Source organism: Peromyscus eremicus, chromosome 3, assembly GCF_949786415.1.
Source record: "Peromyscus eremicus chromosome 3, PerEre_H2_v1, whole genome shotgun sequence".
NCBI lineage: Eukaryota > Metazoa > Chordata > Mammalia > Rodentia > Cricetidae > Peromyscus > Peromyscus eremicus.
Genome location: NC_081418.1, coordinates 6,197,400 through 6,218,651, shown reverse-complemented (window position 1 = coordinate 6,218,651; position 21,252 = coordinate 6,197,400). Strand labels below are relative to the sequence as shown.

The 21,252-nt window shown below is 38.4% G+C and overlaps 1 protein-coding gene across 1 annotated transcript in view; it reads left to right on the top strand.

Annotated features, from left to right (window-relative positions):
* The first annotated feature begins 2,642 nt into the window (after positions 1-2,642).
* Sema3c (semaphorin 3C) overlaps positions 2,643-21,252 on the top strand; it is a 154,497-nt gene continuing 135,887 nt past the window's right edge. Inside the window, exon 1 of the mRNA XM_059257259.1 lies at positions 2,643-2,775. Coding sequence (XP_059113242.1) covers positions 2,673-2,775 — 103 coding nt within the window. The 5' untranslated portion in view covers positions 2,643-2,672. The remainder of the gene's footprint in view (positions 2,776-21,252) is intronic.

Here is a 21,252-nt window from a genome sequence, read left to right as displayed (position 1 = left end):
TTCTGAGAGGAGGGAGTTGGTTTCTCTCCGCTGGCTTTAGAAATGTTGCTTCAGGGTAAAGACAAGATCCGTGCCCTTTTAAAACGGTAACTCTTTGCCTTAAAAGGATGCAGGGCTCTTTCATCTGGCAAAAATACTGCTTTGCACTTGGATATTTACAGCCTCGCCAAGCCTGCATGCTTGCCGTGAGCCGCGCGTAGCCAGACCGTCTGAGAGCGCCCAGAGAGCATTGGTTGCGAAAGGCAGAATTGCCGGGCAGAGTCTAGCCTGCTGCAGCGCCTTCCCGCGCAGAGCCAGCCTGTGCTCCGCCCTCCCTCCGGCTCCCTGCCACCGGCGGCCCGGCGCTCCCTGGGTGGGGCGGCGGCCCGTGCAGATGCGCCGGGCCACGCGGGGCCGCTGCTGCAGCCGGCTGGGCGGTGCGCCCGGGCAGCCTCAGCCGCGCGCCGCGTCGCTGTAATCGGACACCGAGCGCTCGCCCCCGGCGCCCGGCCACTTGCCATTCACTCCGAGGTGCGGAGTTGAGCGACGTGGAGAAGGGCTCCGGGTGCCGCGGCTCTCCCGCCCGGGATTCTTCTACAAAGAAACAGCCCCAGCCAGCAAGAATCCCACCCTCGGGACTCCCTAAGTCATTGAAGGTCTTCTGGGGGAAGAGACCTAGGGGACTGGGACTCCCAGCCTGGAGCAAGTGGCTGACGTCTCGGGGATCTCTTTCCACCTCGGTAAGTCTGACTCAGATTTTCAGCCTTACTCGGTTAGCGAAATAGAACTTTTCTGGGTCTGTGTACTGACTTTTCTCATCGGTGTGCTCAAGTCTGGGCATTTTCTTAGAAGCCCACGCGGCTTAGGTGGAAAGCGCTCCCGGAGCTGAGCTTGGCTGGAGGCTGTGGCACCTGCCAAGAGTTTAAGTTGGGTATTTCAATGCCTTCTAAGGAAAACAAAACGGGTGGAAATAACATAAAATAATTCTTATATACTCGTATTTGCTGATAGCAGAAGACCAAGCACCAGCAAGCACATTTAACTGTGTGAGTTAAAAGGAACGAAGTTGTAAAACACTTAGGTAGGGAGGTGGGAAGAGAGACATTAGGCATTCAGGAGGTGGGATTGAAACCAGGTTGTTCTGTTAGATAGATCAGCGCTGTCTGATCTACCAAGTCACATAGACGGTATTAGGCTTTGCAATTTATACAGTATGTCTTCTCTAGGGTCACATATCAGATTATATACTGGCAATAGCAATATGTAAAAATGTATGAATGTTTCCAATCTGGTTAATAAACAGACTAAAGTTGGACATATTAATAGTACTCTCCTCTGCCTAGCTCTAACTACTAAGTCAACAAGTCCCAGGGGTAAACTACTAAGGGAAAGTCACCCATAAAAATCAATTTTCTTCTGAGTTAATTTAGAGATGACAGGGTGAAGAGGTTGTGGAAGCAGGAAGGAACTGTGTCTTTTAAAAATTACCAACACAAACATCTCTAGGGGTTCCTCCGTCTGTGTGGCAGAGGCATAGAGTTTCATGTCTAACTCTTGCCGCGTATGTGCCACCAATGAGACCTGTTTAGATGTTTATTTGAGATTGCATGCTCTGTTTAATTGTTCTTTTCCTTCTGTGTCAGTGAAAAGAGGCTTTTCAATTTTTGACTGCACTTCCTTATTGAATAGAATCAATAATGCAATTTCAATTTAAAAAGCCATATAACATAAGATCTGCAAAGATGCATCTCCAGATTAAATGTGCTTGTCATTTTACTGTACAATTGCACTAGAGAAGTGATGGGATTTCTTTCATGATCCTGAGTTCGCTAGCATGAGGTGGACAGTGGGGCTCATATAGGTTTGTTATAACAGTGCCTGGCCTCTCTTTGTATTTAGACATTAGTTAATAGCTTATATAAATTTTATAGCCACAATTTTCAAGCAAGAACATTGTCTCTTTGATTTAATGTTTGGAGTTTTGACAGCCCACTCTATGGTTGATTTATGTAAAATATGCATTGGTGGATAGGAGGTTCCTGTGGATTACTCACCACTTGGTCATCGGTTTAAATTTGGCATGAGTCCATGGTTACCTCATCTGCATCATTTAACCGCTGTATGGTCATCTGAATGCACTGGCAGATAACTGATTGAAGTAATTTACTAATCCGGGACAGAGCGCAGGTAGATTTATGTATGGAAACACTATTTCAGAGACAATTAATTCAGAAGAGTTAATGAGCATGGGATGAATGGGACCCATGAATGGGAAAGTGGAATGTCTCTACTACTGTATTTATTAGGAAGAGTTCTTTATTCATCAATACTCAATCATTAAAATGGCATGGATATTGGAGAGCTGAGCTATTGGATTTCTCTGGGGGAATCAATTACATTTTTCCCTTGATGCTTTGTTCTACTTTGATGACAGCATTGTTTTTATGGGATGATAAAGCAGTTTCTTGTTGCAAAGATTTCCATACACAGAAATCCAAATGTTTCCATTTGGAGAAACAAAGTCACAGCACCTCCTACTGCCTGCTGGCTGCAGCCCTTAAGCTGCGTCTCTCAAAGTTCTGTCCACATTGCTGTCTTTCTGGTTTGCCAAAATGTGAAATGATATTTCACAAATCTCTCATCTCTCTTTGAAAGGTATTTTCCCTTGGATATTAATTTTCAAATAAGAAGAAATGGCGTTCCGGGAGATTTGTGTGTTGGTTGGAGTATTTATTTGCTCTATTTCTGTCAGAGGATCTTCCCAGCCCCAAGCAAGAGTTTATTTAACATTTAATGGTAAGAAATTTGATAAAACTTACGAAAAATATTTTTGAGGTCTTGTTTTTTCTTTCTTATCCAGATGAAAACTTAACATATTAATTAAAATGCAATATCATTATTTGGTTCTTAAAGTGTTACAGGCTACTTTTTGAATGGCGTGGTTATTTAGGATTGGTTAATGTTTGCATTGGAGGGAATGTCTATGAAAACACTTGAGGTATTTGCTGCCATTTCCCCCCTTAAGTTTCTTCTGGGTTGAGTGTATATTCCAGGGACACAATAAAGAGCTCAAAATGCAGCCTCTTCTGTGTCAGCTGGCTGTGCTGGGGAGCATCCCCTTCGTGCCAAACTTCAGGATTAGAAAGGGCTACAGGAGTTTAGTCACTATAATAACTCCAGTAAGTTCCAAGTATTAGCTTCAAAACTGGAGTTGTTCTAATGGTATGTTTTTCTATTCCAAAAGTGTTTCCCATGGTTGGTATGTTTTTCTAATGAGGTGAAAATGACCTAAAAATATTTGGGACAATGCATTGATTATTGTTGTATAAAGTATTGTTTTCTCAAGCTTAGAAATGTTACGATTTCAATTTTTGATTTATATAAAATGCCATAAGGTCTTCTGAGGGTGTGGTTATCAAATGTGTTCATGGAGCTAATGTACACTGTTCACATCAATTCCAGTTGGGTGGTTGGGTCAGTCATGTAACCCTTACTAACTGGACAGATGAAATATGAACTGGATGAGAAACATCTTGCCTTCAGGACCATTTGTGTGTATATTATATTTCTAATTTTTACATGAACTCTGTGGTTGCACATGTGTTTAGTTGCTTTTGATAATGAAGGTACTCTAAGGCATTCATGTAGGAGTTGAAAATAGCACATTGGTTAACACTTGTCAGCCCTTTCTTTTTAAGTTATTAAGTGGTTTCCCAAGGTTACTTGAGCACTGAGAAGCCAGGTTTAGAGGTTATTAAGTGTGAGATTCTAATTGCACCCTTAACCTTTGTGCCTGGCACTTCCTCCTAAAACCATAGCCATGCAACTTAGATGTGAAGAAATGAAGGGGAGAGGCAGGGGACACAAGAACCGCTTTGAAATTCTTCTACTTCTCTTGAATTACAAAAGCATTTTACAGTTGCTCCCACTTTGTCTCCCAAGTTGAAGTTATCAAATCAGAACAAGAAAGAAAAACAAACAAGCAAAAGAAAACCTCAAGGAAAAGTATAATTACCTGTATTTTTCTTACTGTGTGAGGAAGTGAGGTGGCCCCATAGTCCAGATGTCTAAGTCTCATCCCTGCTATTGCATCCACACTAACCAGACTTTCTGTGTAAATGCTTACAAGTGATTGGTCACTTAGGATCATTCAGTGTATCTGTCTTGGAAAGGAAAATTATAATCTATGTATTCCAGAATTTTCATCTTTTAGAACTAAGTGTCAGTACTATGGAGGAGAGTGGTTGTTGCACCATATGGAGTGGAAGTTACCATAGACTTTTATATTACTGTATGTCTAGTGTTTAAATGCTTTCAAATCAAAACAGATCCACAAAGAACAGGTTGTCCTAATGTGTAGTTTATGTAGACTATGACATGATAAAATAATCTACCTATCAATAGTTCCTGACTTTTGTTCTTCCCACAATTATTAGTACTCTAGAGTTATAATAGACTATCAATCGTCACAGAGTCATCTCTGTAACTCTAATACTAATTTTAAGAGGTGTACCCACAAGAATAATCTAAGTTAAATTCTTAATTTGTAGGTTAATAGCTAGACATTTCTACAGTAAAGTAGCATATATTAATCAATACGCTATAGAAAAAAATCACATGCGAAAAAAGTAGTTAAAATGTACAAGTTTCAATAATTAATTCAAGATCATATTGTTAAGGTATTTTACCGTTTACCTACTTAACATGGACAAATTTCTTATGATTTAAGATTGCCGCCGGGCGGTGGTGGCGCACGCCTTTAATCCCAGCACTCGGGAGGCAGAGCCAGGCGGATCTCTGTGAGTTCGAGGCCAGCCTGGTCTACCAAGCGAGTTCCAGGAAAGGCGCAAAGCTATACAGAGAAACCCTGTCTCGGAAAATCAAAAAAAAAAAAAAAAATTGCCAGAAAAGGTTACTAAGTTTCCTCCAAGATGTTATTTTTCCTGTATGTTTTGAGAAATTGTTTAACACTGTGGCTTAAGAGGGCTTGGAACCCATTGCATAGCCCAGGCTAGCCTTGAAGTTCTGACAATTCTCCTGATGTAGCATTATAAACATTGTGATTCCAGCCTCAAGCTACCATGCCCAACTTAAAAAGATTTATTCTTAACATATAAGTAAAAATCTACACACAGGGTTTATGGAAATATGGTTGCATATTTATTTAAACGTAGATCTGGGTCTTATTTTATATTTAAATTTATGGCACTGTTTCTGAACCTAGAATTGGGAATTTGAAGGCATTTGAGGAAATTCTTGTTGCATTAGACAGAGGTCAGTTGCTTTACCTGTCATGTCTCTGCCTCTGTGTGGCCCCCTTCAGTACTTTGCCTACTCACTCTTTTGTCTTGAAATCTTCCTCGCTGAGCCTGGGTCTCCTTTCTGTCTCTTTCTGTGTAGAACATTATTAAAACTGTTCAGACTTGTCTTACTTAAAGCCCAAGTAAACACTGCTGTCAATGTAAAGGTGTGTGAAAAAGAAGTACCTTTGTCATCCACATTCCGGCCTTCTCTCTGTGGGTTGATGGAGCGATAACATTTGGGAAACAGTGATTTACGGTTACCCTTCCACGTTGATCTAGTGCAAGGTCAAGCAGATGGCTATCAGTCCTACCTGGGAATGTACCTCAGATGATATTAATTAGTTACATTCCTACTAGCTGAGTCTTTCATATTATAAAATGGAGACTTTTATTAGATATTTTGTAAGTTTTACAATTCTTATTTTATTCCAAATAGCTTTCAAACAAATAAAAACTTTGTATCATTGCTATTTGGATTAAGTATTTGTTGCCTTAAAAGGCAGTAGATCCACAGATGCAGATTTTATTGCATTATTTACATTGATTCTTTTTTCTACATTAAAAACTTTAGAATCTGTAAAGATTGTAAGGAAAGAGATGGCTACCTATGTTCAAGGAGAAAGGTATGTTTTACTTGCTGGTATACTAGGCAAAGCCTTGTTGAAAAACTCCATCTTTCCCCACAGATATTCTAGCATATACTATTTGCAAGATTAGGAATCAGTGATCTGTGATTTGATAAAACTCGTCAGTGGTCTGTACAAGTTTGAGAAAATGTTTCTGCACTACAGAAAATATTATCAATATGGAATTTATATGAAATTAAATAGTTTAAATATTATTTCTCTTTTAAAATGAAATACATTCTTAAAAATAATATTTCCCTTTTTGCTGACCGCTTAGATTGTGACTGTTAAATATTCAACTGATTGAAATACAGTTATTCATCAACTTTCCTTTTTATCTTTCCTAAATCTGTAGGGTCTGTAGTAATGTTCTCTATTTCAATTTTGAGACCAGCACTGTGTACCGACCCACTTTGTGTCTTAGCTGTTCTTGTTAGTGGATTATTCAGTTTTAGCAATCTCTTAGATATTCAGATTTTTTTCATTTTTCCCTGTGTTTTCTGTTAAATATTTATTAATTTATGTACTAAAATTCACTAAAATATCTAATTTCTTCTTGTTTGGCGTTTGATAAGTTTTTCTATTCGAAAATTCCTTAAATAGAAGCTTAGCTAATGGATTTTAGTTCTTTCTTCTAATATAATTATTTATGCTATAGATTTTCCTCACATATGTACTTTATAATCTAACACAAATGTTGTTAAAGTCCATTTATTCAATCAGTTTATCTTTTTTTCTGATTTGCTTAGTTAGTTCTTCCTTTTACCTATATATTGGTGACCCATAAGTATTTACATTAAAATTACATTTATTTTTTATAGATTTCTGACTTACTTTCCCGAAAGAACACATATTGTGTGGTCACAATTATGTAAAATTTATTTAAACATATTTTATTACACAGAAGTTGCTATATATTGAAAAGAATGTATATTCGACTTTTATTTTAGAGTGTATGAGGAAAGCCAAGTAGATCTATATGGTTAATAATATTTTTATATACTTATTTATTTTCTATCTATTTGTTTTTTCAATTGCTGGTAGAAGTGTTTGGACTCCTAAACTATGTATTTGTGTGTTTCTCTTCATATTCTATCAGGTTTTGTTTCATGTTTTTAGTTTTCATTTATATACTGGCATATTTGAAGTACTGTACTCAGCTGTTGAATACCTCTGCATTATGAAATATCTCTGATCAGTTCTGGTAAAAAATATCACATGCATTTTGATGTATGTGACATTTACCTTTTTGTAGTAAAAATATTAAAATGTATTTATAATTGAGGGGTGCTTATTACAAATTCCATGATTTAAAACTGTGAAAACATAGGACATACATTTAAATAGGCATGTATGGCTAGAGAGATGGCAGAGTGAGTTCTAAATTTACCTGAAATAAAGACCATCAAGGTTTGTGCTCTTGATCCATAACTATGACTCCTTTTCAGGACCTGAGTTCCCCTGATCACTTGAAAATAACTGGAACTAAATGGTCTCCTTATTCTCTTTAATATCCTGAAATGAAATTTAAGTATAGGTTTTATTTTATGAGTTCAGATTTTTTTGAGGAAATCTTAATAATATCTGACAATTTTTTTACTTTCATTACTAAGAAAATTTTCTATTCATTTTACATGCCAACCACAGATCTCACTCTCCTCCCTCTGCCTGCCCCCGACCTTCCCCCCCCAATCCATCCCCCCCATTCCTACCTCCTCCAAAGCAAGGTTTCCCATGGGGAGTCAGCAGAGCCTGGTACATTCAGTTGAGACCGGTCCAAGCCCCTCCCCCTTGCTCCAAGGCTTCATAAGATGACCCATCATAGGCACTGGGCTCCAAAAAGGCACTGGGCTCCAAAAAGCCCACTCAAGCACCAGGGACAGATCTCGATCCCACTGTCTCTCCTATTCAAAAGGTCTAGTCCAGTCCTATGGGGGTTTCACAGCTATTGGTCCACAGTTCATGCATTTCCACTAGTTTGGCTGGTCGTCTCTGTACATTTTCCCATCATGATCTCGATGTCCCTTGCTGGTAGTATCCCTCCTCTCTCTCATCGATTGGACTCCTGGAGCTCAGTCTAGCACCTGTCTGTGGATCTCTGCATCTGCCTCCATCAGTTACTGGATGAAGGCTCTATGATGACAGTTAGGGTATTCAATAATCTGATTATTGGAGTAGACCAGTTCAGGCACCCTCTCGACTATTGCTAGTAGTCTAAGGTGGGATCATCCTTGTGGATTCCTAGGAACTTCCCTAACACTCTGTTTCTCCCTATTCCCATGATGTTTACATTTATCATGGTGTCTCTTTCCTAGCTCTCCCACTCTGTCCCTGTTCCATTATGTTCTCATCCCCCATCCCTTGCCCTCCATTATCCCCCACCCCCAATTTGCTCATGGAGATCTCATCTATTTCTCCTTTGTTGGGCGATCTTTGTGTCTTTCTTAGGGTCCTCCTTGTTAATTAGCTTCTCTGTAGCTGTGGGTTGTGGTCTGTTTATCCTTTGCTTTACATCTAGTATCCACTTATGGGTGAGTACATACCATGTTTGTTCTTCTGAGTCTGGATTACCTCACTCAGGATGGTATTTTCTAGTTCCATCCATTTGCCTTCAAATTTCATGGTATCATTGTTTTTTACTGCAGAGTATACTTCATTGTGTATGTGTGCCACATTTTCTTTATCCATTCTTTGGCTGAGGGGACATCTAGGTTATTTCCAGGTTCTGGCTATTACGAATAATGCTGCTATGAACATAGTTGAGCATGTGTCCTTGTGGTATGATTGAGCATTCCTTGGGTATATGCCCAAGAGTGGTACAGCTGGGTCTTGAGGTAGATTCATTCCCGATTTTCTAAGAAACCACCATACTGATTTCCAAAGTGGCTGTACAAGTTTGCATTCCCACCAACAGTGGAGGAGTGTTCTCCTTGCGATGCATCCTCTCCAACATAATCTGTCTGACAATGTTTTCAAGAATATATATATATATATATATATATATATATATATATATATTTATATTTGGTTTTTTTGAGACAGGGTTTCTCTGTGTAGCTTTGCTCCTTTCCTGGAACTCGCTTTGGAGACCAGGCTGGCCTCGAACTCACAGAGATCCGCCTGCCTCTGCCTCCCAAGTGCTGGGATTAAAGGCGTGCGCCACCACCGCCCGGCTGTTTTCAAGAATATTTTGTATAAAGGAGTTGGATAAGAAGATAAGAAGATAAGAACAAAAAAGTAAATGATCTTAAAAATCCGTGTTTTGGCTGTCTGATACTTTCTGAGTGTGGTATATTGCGAAGCTGCTTAATGTCCCTCATCCAGATATTATATATACCCTGTAAGATAAAGATAGTACATGCTTTATGAGTGTTCTGAAAATTAAATGAATTATGTTGAGTATGGTATATAATGGATATGTTTTAATACTTGAGTGCTTCTGTGATAATTAGCATTTGTAAAGATCCCTAATTTAGAAATGTGGTCTTCATTTGTGTTATGATGACCTCTTTTCTACTTGCTCTAGAACAGTGGTTCTCAACCTTGCTAATGCTGTGACCCTTTAATACAGTTATCATATTGTGGTGCCCCCCAACCACAAAATTATTTTCATTGCTATTTCACAACTGTAACTTTGCTATTATTATGAATTGTAATATAAATATCCATGTTTTATGATGGTCTTAGGCAACCCCTGTGACCTACAGTTTGAGAACCACTGTTCTAGAAACTGACATTCATAGTTACTTAATAAATCTTGAATTAAAATAAGTTCTGATATTTCCCAATCCTACACTACCTTAGTTATAATAACCTTAAACCACAGGCATCCTGCAGGGAATTTGGTTTCATTGAAACAATGTTAAATCCCACACAGAATGCAATAGATTCTCATTTATCTGTCACACTAGCAGAAGGCAAGTAGCACAGAGAATTTTATTGCTTTGCACAGACACCTGTGGATTCATCCCTTGATACATACCTAGTGATTGATGTTTAAAAATCTGTCAAGCCTGTTCTTCTCCAACCCTGAAATGTCTATATATTCCAAATACTGAGATTTTATATGAGTATTCCCTACTAATTCACAAAATTCTTCCTAATTATTCTATTTCTTCCATAATAGACCTTTGGCCCTGTGACTTTTTCAGTAATGAAAAAGTATTATATATTCTTGGGCCTGTATAGGATCTTGGTTGGTGGTCTTGATTGAATTCCATATATGCAAGCATCTCTAGAAACGTTTAGGCTTTTATGTACTTACTTCCTCCAAAGTCTTTACTCTTTTTGAAATTCTCTTAAAAATCTTTTTTTTTTTTTTTTTTGTGATGAACTTGGACTTAATGAGAACACATTGTGCTTGGTTTGCTGTTCTGAACATCAAGGCACAGTGTATGTCTTGAAATGTTCTGCCCTAGTTAATGGTGACAGGAAACCTCAGGAAGAAGAGCACATGGGATTGTTTCCATTCCCTTACATCGTGATGATATGAATATAATAATTGTCCATAAAGAAAAATATTAGTAAATTTGCATAAATTTATTTGTCGTTAGATACATATCTATGTATGTATGCTTGTATATCTTGTGAAAGAGGTTTTAAAGTTTTAGATTTTTTGCATTCTAAAGGTGAATAAATACTTTGAAATACTTTCAGTGTGCAGAAATTAAAAGGAATCCAGCTCTAGCTTTTTACTGAGGTCTAGTATTTAGAATAAATAGTTTTATGTGAATTTATGAGAACATTAATTATGGTTATCCAAATAACAAACACTGAGTAGCTGGGTAGACATCAGAGACCATCTGTAATTAAAGAGATGCCTGACATGGTGGTTCACACCTTTAATCCTAGCACTCTAGGATCAGAGGCTGGCAGATCTGTGGGAATTCTATAACGTGAGTTCTAGGCCAGCCAGGGCTACATGATGAGACCCTGTCTTGAAAAACTTATAAAAGAAAAGTAGATTACTCGTGTAGAAGTTTTATCTGTTCTAAAATCATATAAATTAACAAATGCTACCTAAAAATAATATGAAGTGCTGAGCTATTAATTTTGTTTAATGTATTCTTATCTAGAAAATTATATCCTAAACTCAGAAGTATAAAATGAAGGTGGTCTCCCTAAGCTGTGAGTGTCACTCAGTCTGATGGTCATCTCATTCAACACACTGAAGTTTAGCTCTCTATTCACATTTTATTTTGGTTTAAAATTCATAACTATCAAGGTACTAATGAAAAATGCATGGTAGAGAAGTTAACTACAAGAGTTTGCAATTCATTGTTGACCTGGGCTCACTGGAATAGTAAAGGCATCCTCCTGGAAGACTGCTTTCTAACCATCAGCCACTGATTATGTCACATGGACCTCAGAAGGAAAATGACACTTCCGGATTAAAACTCCCTGGGGATTTCTAGCTTGATATATGTTTTTCTTTGCTAAAACTGACCAATCTTCCAGCTCACGTTTCACCACTAGATATGAATGCAACTGGCTTAAATACATTGAAGTGATTAAAGGCAAGTTCCCAGTTGGGAAGCAGGAGTGTTAAGAATATGGACTACACTGTCATAGGCCTGTCAGTTTTCCTTTTACTTTGTCTTTCCTTTCGCCTTTTTTCACTGCTGAATATTTAGTAACAAGCTGTGAAAGTTCTCAGGGCATGGATAGTATGCAAATGAGAGAATTTCATTTCAGATTAACAAAGACAAAACATCTTTTATCTTGTAATATCTGCCTAGTTTGACAAGCACCTTAGTTAATTAAGCAACACATTAAAAGAACCCGAGAGAATTAGTGAGCCATATGCAAAACCTGTTGCATTGTTATTGGATAATAAACTGAAAATAATGAATTAGTTCTTTATGAACTCTGCTAACATTGACATTAGCAGGCACAGTTGTTGAAAACAGATTGTCTTGTGGTTACCCCAAGAGATAAAAATACAGCCTGTTGTGTCTGATTTCTCCATTCATTTGAAGCATGCCCACTGCAGATGAGATAAATCTTCTGAAGTCTTTAGTTCTCATGAAAGCCAGGGAATTATGGTCCTTTGAAGCCCCCTTACAGTGATCTAAGTTAAATGCCACTTAAAGATTTGCTCACCTGCATTTTTTTAATGAACCTAAAGTCAACAAGGGGCCCGGTGCAAATAAGAAGCTTTTAACTCTTTCTTTGTGACAGGGTTATTGATAAATGCAAATGGGGGTCAGATGTTACTAAAACAGAGCACTGAGTTGGGGAACACTAGGATTAACGTACACCAGCACGTTGAAAACAGTTAAGACATTAGGAGGTGAGGGAGGAAGGAAGGAGGTGCAGCTTCCCCAGTACCCTACTGCAGGAGTCGGCCAAGCCAACAGGACGCCAAATCTCACTCATAAACCTGGACTGCGGAGCAGAAATTTAGTTCAGGTTTTTCAAAGAGGACTTGAAAAATATGAGAACAGAAATTATTTCTATGATACGCTGTTTACATATTCTCAGAAATCCTTAGAAAGAATTTGAAAATCTGTGTATTACTCTTTAAACAATAATTATTACTATTGATTGGTTACCTGGATTCTATTAAACTTTGTTCTGATACTAAAATATGAGTTTATGATATTAAGCCAGTATAAAAGTACAAGATACCTGGAGAGGGTGAACTTATTACCGTGATTCTTATGTACTCCAGTCAAATATTTTCATGAGAAAATGTATCATGATCCATGGAGTTACCAAAGAGAGACATATCTATATGTTTATTTTAATTAGTTTGGACTCTCTGTCAGTGAAAATGGTAAGTGCAGGGGAATTCATTGTAAATTTTTTCTCTTGTTGGTTGGAAGTATTGATCTGCTGTTGTTTACATATATGAACAAGTCTGTAGTTTATACAAGTTTAATTTGCAATTTTGACTAAGGAAATACATAGAGAGAGGTAAAATTTTGTCTCTTTCCTTCTTAGCTATATAGTGCTTTTTTGTCTTCTGTGTTTATAAAGTATGTTAGATAATTCGTGTTTATTTTATAGTAATTATCATTAGCATGGTTATGTGGCAGGGACTATCCTCAACAGTTCACCCTGCTTCATGTGACTATAAAAACATTGTGGGTAAGCACTATTTCTAGCCCCAAAGTGCAGGTGAGAAAATTCAATAACTGGCTTGATGTCAGAGCTATAGGAAGTGGAAATATTAAAAGACAAGTTGTCATGTTAGACTCCAGAGCTGGAGCTGTTTTCAAGAACACTTGTAGAATTAGTTTCAGGACCTTTAAAAATCAAAGTTAAAGGAGATATTTTCTCGAGAAGGCCTTTCATGAACTCACTCTCCCATGTCACAGCAGAGAATTCTACAGTGGACTCTGAGACTAAGAAGTAGACAGGAATGGGCAGAGTCTGGATAAGTGGGACCAAAATGCCCCAGTACTCTACACAGCATGGTGGGTAACAGATCACAATAGCCTAGTATGTGATCCATAAAGAACCAGAGAGGAGGTATTTGAAGTATTCCAATACAAAGACATGATGGGGCAGTGGCATAGTTCAGTGAAAAGCATGTGTCCAAGTTCAATTTGTAGCACCAAGTCAAATGATGCTGCACTTAAAAAATTATTTAGAATAACTTCTTACAGAAACGGAGATGCTGGCTTTTCTAGTCCTTGAATATTATAAGCATGCATTGAAATAGTACTCTGTGGTCCATAAATATGCACAATTACTTTATTTAGATTCAAAAGAGAATTTAAAAATAAAAAAGAAGCCAGAAAAAGGAGGGGGAGTGTTTCAATATTCCTGGAAATGGCAATCCACCATAGGGAATCTGAGGAGAGTCTCCCCAGAACATAGACGTGTGGCTTCTGCAGGTGAGATCTGATGCTGTGATGGCAGCAGCAGGCCGAGCTCAGGTGAAAGCACACTATGGGAGAACTCACCATTTGCTCTCATCAGATCTCTTGCACAGTGATCAAGGAACATTCCATAGGATCATGTATCCTGTGCTTTCTCTTAAGGAAATGGTGATTCACATGCTCTTTTTCACAGCCCTGAAGTGTTGCCGAAATGTAGAACCACAATTAACTCAGCTTTTCCATTTCTTCAGCCTCTTTTATTTTAGGAGGCCCAAGAAAATTACACTTTTGGTTTGACTTCTGTTCCTATGAACACAAATGAAATATAAAAGCAATGGGAGAGAATACTTCAATCTCTGGGAAGATCCCAATGCTCCTTCGCATTCTGCGTTTTCATATCTGGACTTTGGGTCCAGAAAAGAGAAGAAAAGGAAGGTGAGACTCTCACTAGCACAGTCTGAACTGGCAAGAAAGGGCCAGGACAGGCAGAGCCCAGGGGTTAGCTGTGCTATTTTAGGCCAGGAAGAAATGTGCTGAGCTGTAAAAATGGCAAGTCCTCTCAGTCCAAGGGGCAGGCTTCCCCACAGCCATCATTCAAGCCTCCCTTCTCATCCAGCAGGAATTTACTGACTTGGAAGCTCGAGGTTAATAGATTGGTTCTGCAGAGTGCATTTTCCTTTTTGAAGAATTTCTTGCTATCTCATCTGTTACAGAATTTCTCAGGACAAAGGCCCTAAGACACTGAGTCTTTGCTCACCTCCCACAGCTTGGTGGCGGCCTTGACAACACTAGAGGACAGAAAAGCATAAGAGGAGGATTAATAATGAGCAGATCTTGTGTCAAGCCAGAAACACTCTACAAATCAGAGCACTAAATCCTAGGAAATATCAGGCCATGAATATGAATATTAACAAACGTAAATCATTATATTTTCTCTAAAGTATATATAAGACTTAGCTTCAGTATGCCTTAATTTTTATTAGCTTTAATGTCTTAAAATGTTAATTAGATTTTGGTTGTTACAATATTTTAAGGCAATTATACAACAGATTTTGTTTTGTTTTGTTTTGTTTTGTTTTGTTTTGTTTTTTCGAGACAGGGTTTCTCTGTGTAGTTTTGCGCCTTTCCTGGAACTCACTTGGTAGTCCAGGCTGGCCTCGAACTCACAGAGATCCACCTGGCTCTGCCTCCCGAGTGCTGGGATTAAAGGCGTGCGCCACCATCGCCCGGCCAGATTTTTTTTTATTTATCTAATTAATTTATTTACAATACTAAAATCAAATCCACAGTCCCAGATGTACTGGGCAAGCACTCCATAACTGAGCTATATACCCATACACCCAGGCAAATAACAGACTTTAATTAATTTTACAATACAAATATATTTGTCTTAAAAATGCTCGAAATCTGAGACTGATCAATAGTCAGATTCATTACTTTAAAAAATGATCATACTTTTAAATTAGAAGTCTCTTTTTCAATTATTTGAATTTTTGAGATGATATAGTTACATCATTTTCCCATTTCCTTTCCTCCTACCAACCCCTCCCGTATGCCCCTCCTTGCTCTTTTTCAGATTTATGGCCTTCTTTTATTAGTTGTTTTAACATCCTACACACACACACACACACACACACACACACACACACACACATTGTGTATGTATGTATATATGTATGTATGTATGTATGTATGTATGTATATATGTATGTATGTATGTATGTGTATCCCTAAATTATTAAGTACATGTTCAGTCTGTATAGTGTTATGTAGGCCTCAACCTTACACATGCTAATTACTTATGCTTATACCCTGTAATCATGGAAATTAATTAGCATGCTCCTCTTGTCTTTTCCATGTTGCTGCTCTTGTAATCAAGTTAACCTGATGTGCTGCATGCATCAGAATTCAGCTCCCCCATCTTCAGTCCCTAGATTATTCTACTCTGTATAGTAAATTTGTCTTCTGTCTTGATTTGAAATGATGCCAGTAAAAGTGCTAAAAATTATTGCCTTCCTTCAATTTAACGTGGACTGGCAGTTGACGTGCTTGATAATGAAAGTATAAAAATGGCTACCTCATTTTTAGAATGTTGCTCTTACAGTCAGTCTTGTATAAAGCAGTGGCCAAGATCAAGTGTCCGACTTTATGGTTTAGATAGATTAAAGAAGTTAAAGGGATATAATTTTGCCGAAGACAATATCTGTTATCTAAGAGGAAGAGCAGAATGTTGACCTATCGAAGTAAAACTTTGACTCAGCGTCAGATTAACCATGATAACAAAGCTTCTGCCAGATTCATTCCTAAAACAATTTTCTCAAGATCAAATGTATACTTTGTAAAAAGTGAATGAATCTTAGAGAATTGATCTGTATCTGAATATAAGAAGTATGTTTTACATGAAGAGTCTGAGTCAAGTCACATTGAGTTTAGCACCCAGTAACACACTGTTGGTCCGGGAGCTGCCTTGCCAGCTAAGGACACTTGCTGTCAAGCCAGACACTCAATCCCTTGAACCCACAGGATTGAAAGAGAGAAGTGACTTCCACAAGTTATGCTCTGACCTCCACACTCAGTGCTGTCCCAGTGAGGAGACACACACACACACACACACACACACACACACACACACACACACACGTAAATACAAAATCTTTACATAAAAATAATGCACTGCTGAAAATAGGCGTAGAACAAAACCTGACAAAAATCTCACAGCATCTCTGGCATCATTTTAACTCACAGGTTTATAATTATTGAATAATTGGAGGATTAACTCATTTTACAACTTACCACTTAAAATGCAATATATTTAGTTTTGTAGTAACAACTTAGCATAAATGGGTGGAGGAAAGGACACCATGACTTGCAGATTTGAACTCTGTCCCCTTCCTATGACCAGTGGTTAGTGACAGAACAAATTGGTTTGCTGAACAACCACCTGCAGGAAGGAGGAAACTTACCCTTGCACAGGTCGCAGGGACACGAGGGAGTGAGTGGCTCTGTAAGACAAAGAGCTGGTCATTGCGACTCTGCTTGCTGATTTGGCTCGTGAGCTCTTCAGCCCATTTGCCAGTGCTCCTGTGTACAGTATAATGTTGCCATAGTCAGCTTGACAAACAGTGAACAGAATCTCAATGTAAATGATGGAATATAATGATGTGCTTTTGTTTTATACAATCTTCATTTCACAAACCTAGACCAGAAAATACATTTGCTCCTTCTGAAATAAGTGTAACTTGGAACAGACTGTGGCAAGTACATCAGCCAGGTACTTCATTCATTCTAAGAGATTTCTAATGAGCATAACAAGACTGAAGATTTCACAACAGCACTAAAAACAAACTGGAAACTGAGGCTTCTAACGGAAGGCAGTTGAAAATTCTGATTTATATGGCTTACAAAAGGTAGGGTGATAATTACAAAGTACAAACTGCACTTTATACTTCAAGGACTGCATTACTCAAATAAATTAATTGTAGCAAATTAATTACAAAATATATTTGTACAAAAGATATAGCATCTTTAGTTAATTTCAATCTAAAACAGAGTTATTTTTTATATATGCATATGTAGACTGAATTGGAGAACCTTATCAGGTCTCTGAGACAGGTATAATGAAGCCCATAATGGCCTCAGACTCCCTGTCTGGCTATCTCTTGATCTTCCTGTTTCCATCACTCTCATGCTGAGATTATAGACAAACACCACTACACTCACTTCTAAATTGAATGACCTTCAAGATATATTTTGATATTGTAATATAATTACATCATTTTCCCTTCCTCAAACTCTTCCCATGTACTACTCCACCTTGCTCTCTTTTCAACTTCTTTCTCTTTAATTAGCATGTGTGTGTGTGTGTGTGTGTGTGTGTGTGTGTGTGTGTGTGTACACCTATATATGTAAATACAACCTGCTCAATCTGTATAATGTTAATTGTATGTATGTCTTCAGGGCTGACCATTTGGTAATAGAAAACCAATCAGTGTGCTCTGATCTGGGAAACACTATTTATCCTTCTCTCAGTATTCCTTAGCTGCCTACAGTTCTTTGTCTAGGGTTGAGGTCTCAAAAGATTTCCCATTCTACAGTTGTCTCATCTATTGCGTCATCAATCTTCAGGTCCTGTTTAGGCAACCATGTTGGTAAGATTTTGTGGGTGTAGCTTCTGACGTTTCTAGGAGCAACAATATCACAGCAAATTTTTTAATTGTATAACTCTTAATAAAGAGACATAAGTTGAGGACTAGGCCTATTCATTTTAATCTGGAGTGATGAAGATTCTGAAAGTCTCTTTAGAACTCTTCCAACTGCTTAGATAGATATTAGCCTCAGGAAGCCCAAAGGAGGAAAATGGTAAAAATAATTCTTTAATGTGAAAAGAGTTATTGGATGACTTAATTTGTGTCAGTGGACAATACCTCACTATTCTCTGAGCACTGTCATTATGTATCTATATCTAACTGGGAAGAAACTGGAGTCTCATTGCCATTTTACAGGAATGTGAATTTAAAAATAACCAGTCTTTGTAGACGCACTCTCTCTGGCCGCGAGAGCCTCCAACTTTGTTGATCCTTCCAGCCAGATTGTCGCTCTATAAATACAAGCATATGAGCTCTTTTCCCTTCTCCTGAACAGTAATACTGGGAACGTTTCAGGAGACCAGAACTTTACACTGGAATAAAACAACCAGTGTATTATCATCACCAAAAGAGCATTTTGAATTTTATTAGAAGGAACCAATTAAGATGTTATTTTCAAGCAAAGAGCTTGGCATGGCTTCAGAAAATTACTTTCCAGAGTCAGGCAGGGGCTTAGCTGGCATAGAGAGCCAATCTTGCTTAGAGTTTTGACAGCATTAATGCACATGCCACTGGGCTTTTATTCTTTAAGCTGATTCTCTTAAAAGCCATGCTTCCTGCCACTGTTCTACATAATTGCCTCAATTCCAGTTTCCACTAGTCCAGCAAACCTGCTGCTGCTGGAGTGGTAAGGCCTCTGTGTGAAAATCTAGTTATGCACAAACTTTTTCAAGGCGGTCTGCTAACGTCTGTAATATAAATATGCTTTTTAAAATTTTGATATATGAAACAGGACAAACAATTACTTTGTTGCCATTTTTGTATCCCTTGTTATTCACTTAATTATCTTGACTGCAATGGTGTAAAGACTTCTCTGCTACAGAAGGAAACATGCCCTTGGTGGCTTCGTTTGGGCACATAAAAAATGGTCCACATGGCTTAGCTGCAAGCCGTTAAAACACTCAGATTTGGGGCTAGTCAGTGATGTCCTTCCTTCTGACTCTCTCCATAAGGTCTGTGTCACCTTTAGATCTGCTTGTCTTAAAATTTGTTTCCTAGAAACTTTCGTCACAACCCACACTTTGTTTCCTTCATGTTCTATGTACCCCATACTCTAACATGTATTTGATGCGTTTTGTATGAATAATTGCCTACAACGATATCAGTCATCACACTGTCCATTTCCAGTGTCAGTGCTGAGAGGACGGCACAGTGAGTAGAGCTTACCATACGGGTATTAGGAAGGGAGTTAGTTTCCCTAACCCCCATGTGAGTGCTGCATAGATGGAAGGGCCAGATTGTCACTCTGGAATTCCGACACAAAGGCCAGGGATGGTCTCCAGTAGCTAACTAGCCACACTAAGAACTTGTTCTGCTGGAGACCCACCCTTGTGTATAAAGTGGAGCGTGATAAAGACTGACATCCACTTCTGACCTACACAAACATATACATATATAGGCATATGCAACTGGACATACAGGTGCACCTATACACATGGGAGCATGCACGCACATATGTGCACACATATACCTGCAAAAGTTGTAAAAAACTAAAATTTAAAGTATAATATATACTTGCTCATGTAATGAGTCTCCTAACACTTGCTTTGCTATGGCCTTTTGTTTATGTGTTTATGGGGGTTTATGTGATGTGAGAAGAAAGCCGATCATGCTGATCATAGTATTATTTTCAGGATGGTAAAAACCACAGCCCCCAGGTTCTAGGATGCTTAGCAGGAATGGAGTTAGAGGAAGCTATGTGTTAAGATGTGCTATTTATTCACATTTGGAACTCAAATCCAGTGCCAAGTGGCATTTCAGTGAAATTTCTCCTACAATGACTAGTTTCCAAATTTCACAATCAATATATGCAACTAAGACAGAATTTAAAACACTTTTTAATGCAGCTTCTAAGCAAAAATAAAAAGAATATTAGAGTTTTAATAACTGAAGGTAACTTCACTAAAATTCATTGTACATTTTCAAGGAATGCATTGGTATTCAGCTACAGCCTTCCAGATCTCAGTCACTTCAAACTGGAAGCTGGAAAATATAATTAGAATAGACTGTCAGAAAATTAAAGATCAGGGGTTGGGGATTTAGCTCAGTGGTAGAGCGCTTGCCTAGCAGGCGCAAGGCCCTGGGTTTGGTCCTCAGCTCCAGAAAAAAAAAGAAAGAAAATTAAAGATCAATGTGAGAACAAAAGTTGGGATCTTTTGAGGAACTGTATGTCCACCTGTACTGTTCTTTTCTTTCCCACTCATTCATCCACCTACTCTTTGTGGAGACAGTCTAGTAATTATTTCAAAAGAAGACCCAATGGACTACATGCAGTTCTGCAGGTGTTTTAGAACCTACCCTACGCAATGCCATGTTTTGCATCTGTATACACAAAGAAACAACGAAGCATGTGTCCCATCTTCAGGGGCCTCCTAGCAGAGTAAACAGAGTAAGTCAGCCACATAAATAACCATTACAGCAGCCAAAGCCTGGTGTGTTCCATAAAAGGGACACAAAGGCCTTACAGGGGAGGTGACTTATTTAAAAAGTATGCCTTAAATGAATTCAGAATCTTAGCTTTAAGCCCATGGTAAGCATTAATCATCTCTCTAGCACCTATGGTAGCTACATCTCTGTTGTAGACAGAATTAAGAGTAAACTAAACTGGCATACCAAGGATGAAGTTATTGCCCTTACCTCAGGGTTTCCGAAGTTCTGAGCCGAAGCGCTCTCGGTGGGCTTTTGCTTTGTTTTGCTTTTACTTCCAAATTTCTACCAGTGCCTGTAACCTTAGTCGTCAAGGCTGCATGGTTCATCCTTAACAAGAAGGTTGACTCCTGGTCACAAAGTTGACTCTGGATGCCCAGATAATTTGAAATCTTAACCACCTCCAGTGGTGGTATCCACTGCTTTTCTTTTTCCATAGAATCAAAAAGAGCATCTGGTCATTTACCTGTTGTTTTTGTTTTTGTTTTTTCTTCTTCAGGGCTGAGGATCTGATTCCGGGCCTGTGCTTACTAGGCAGACTCTCTAACACTTACCTAGTGCTTAACCACTGTCTGCTCATTTTCATTTAGAATGTTGCACAAACTTACAACTTCCTGCCTTAGCCTCCTTCAGAATATGAGGATTACTTGGGGGAACTTATTTTGAATATCAGGTACCCAAAATAAGTTTGTCAAAATGAACTGAAATATTTTTCATGCTTGAT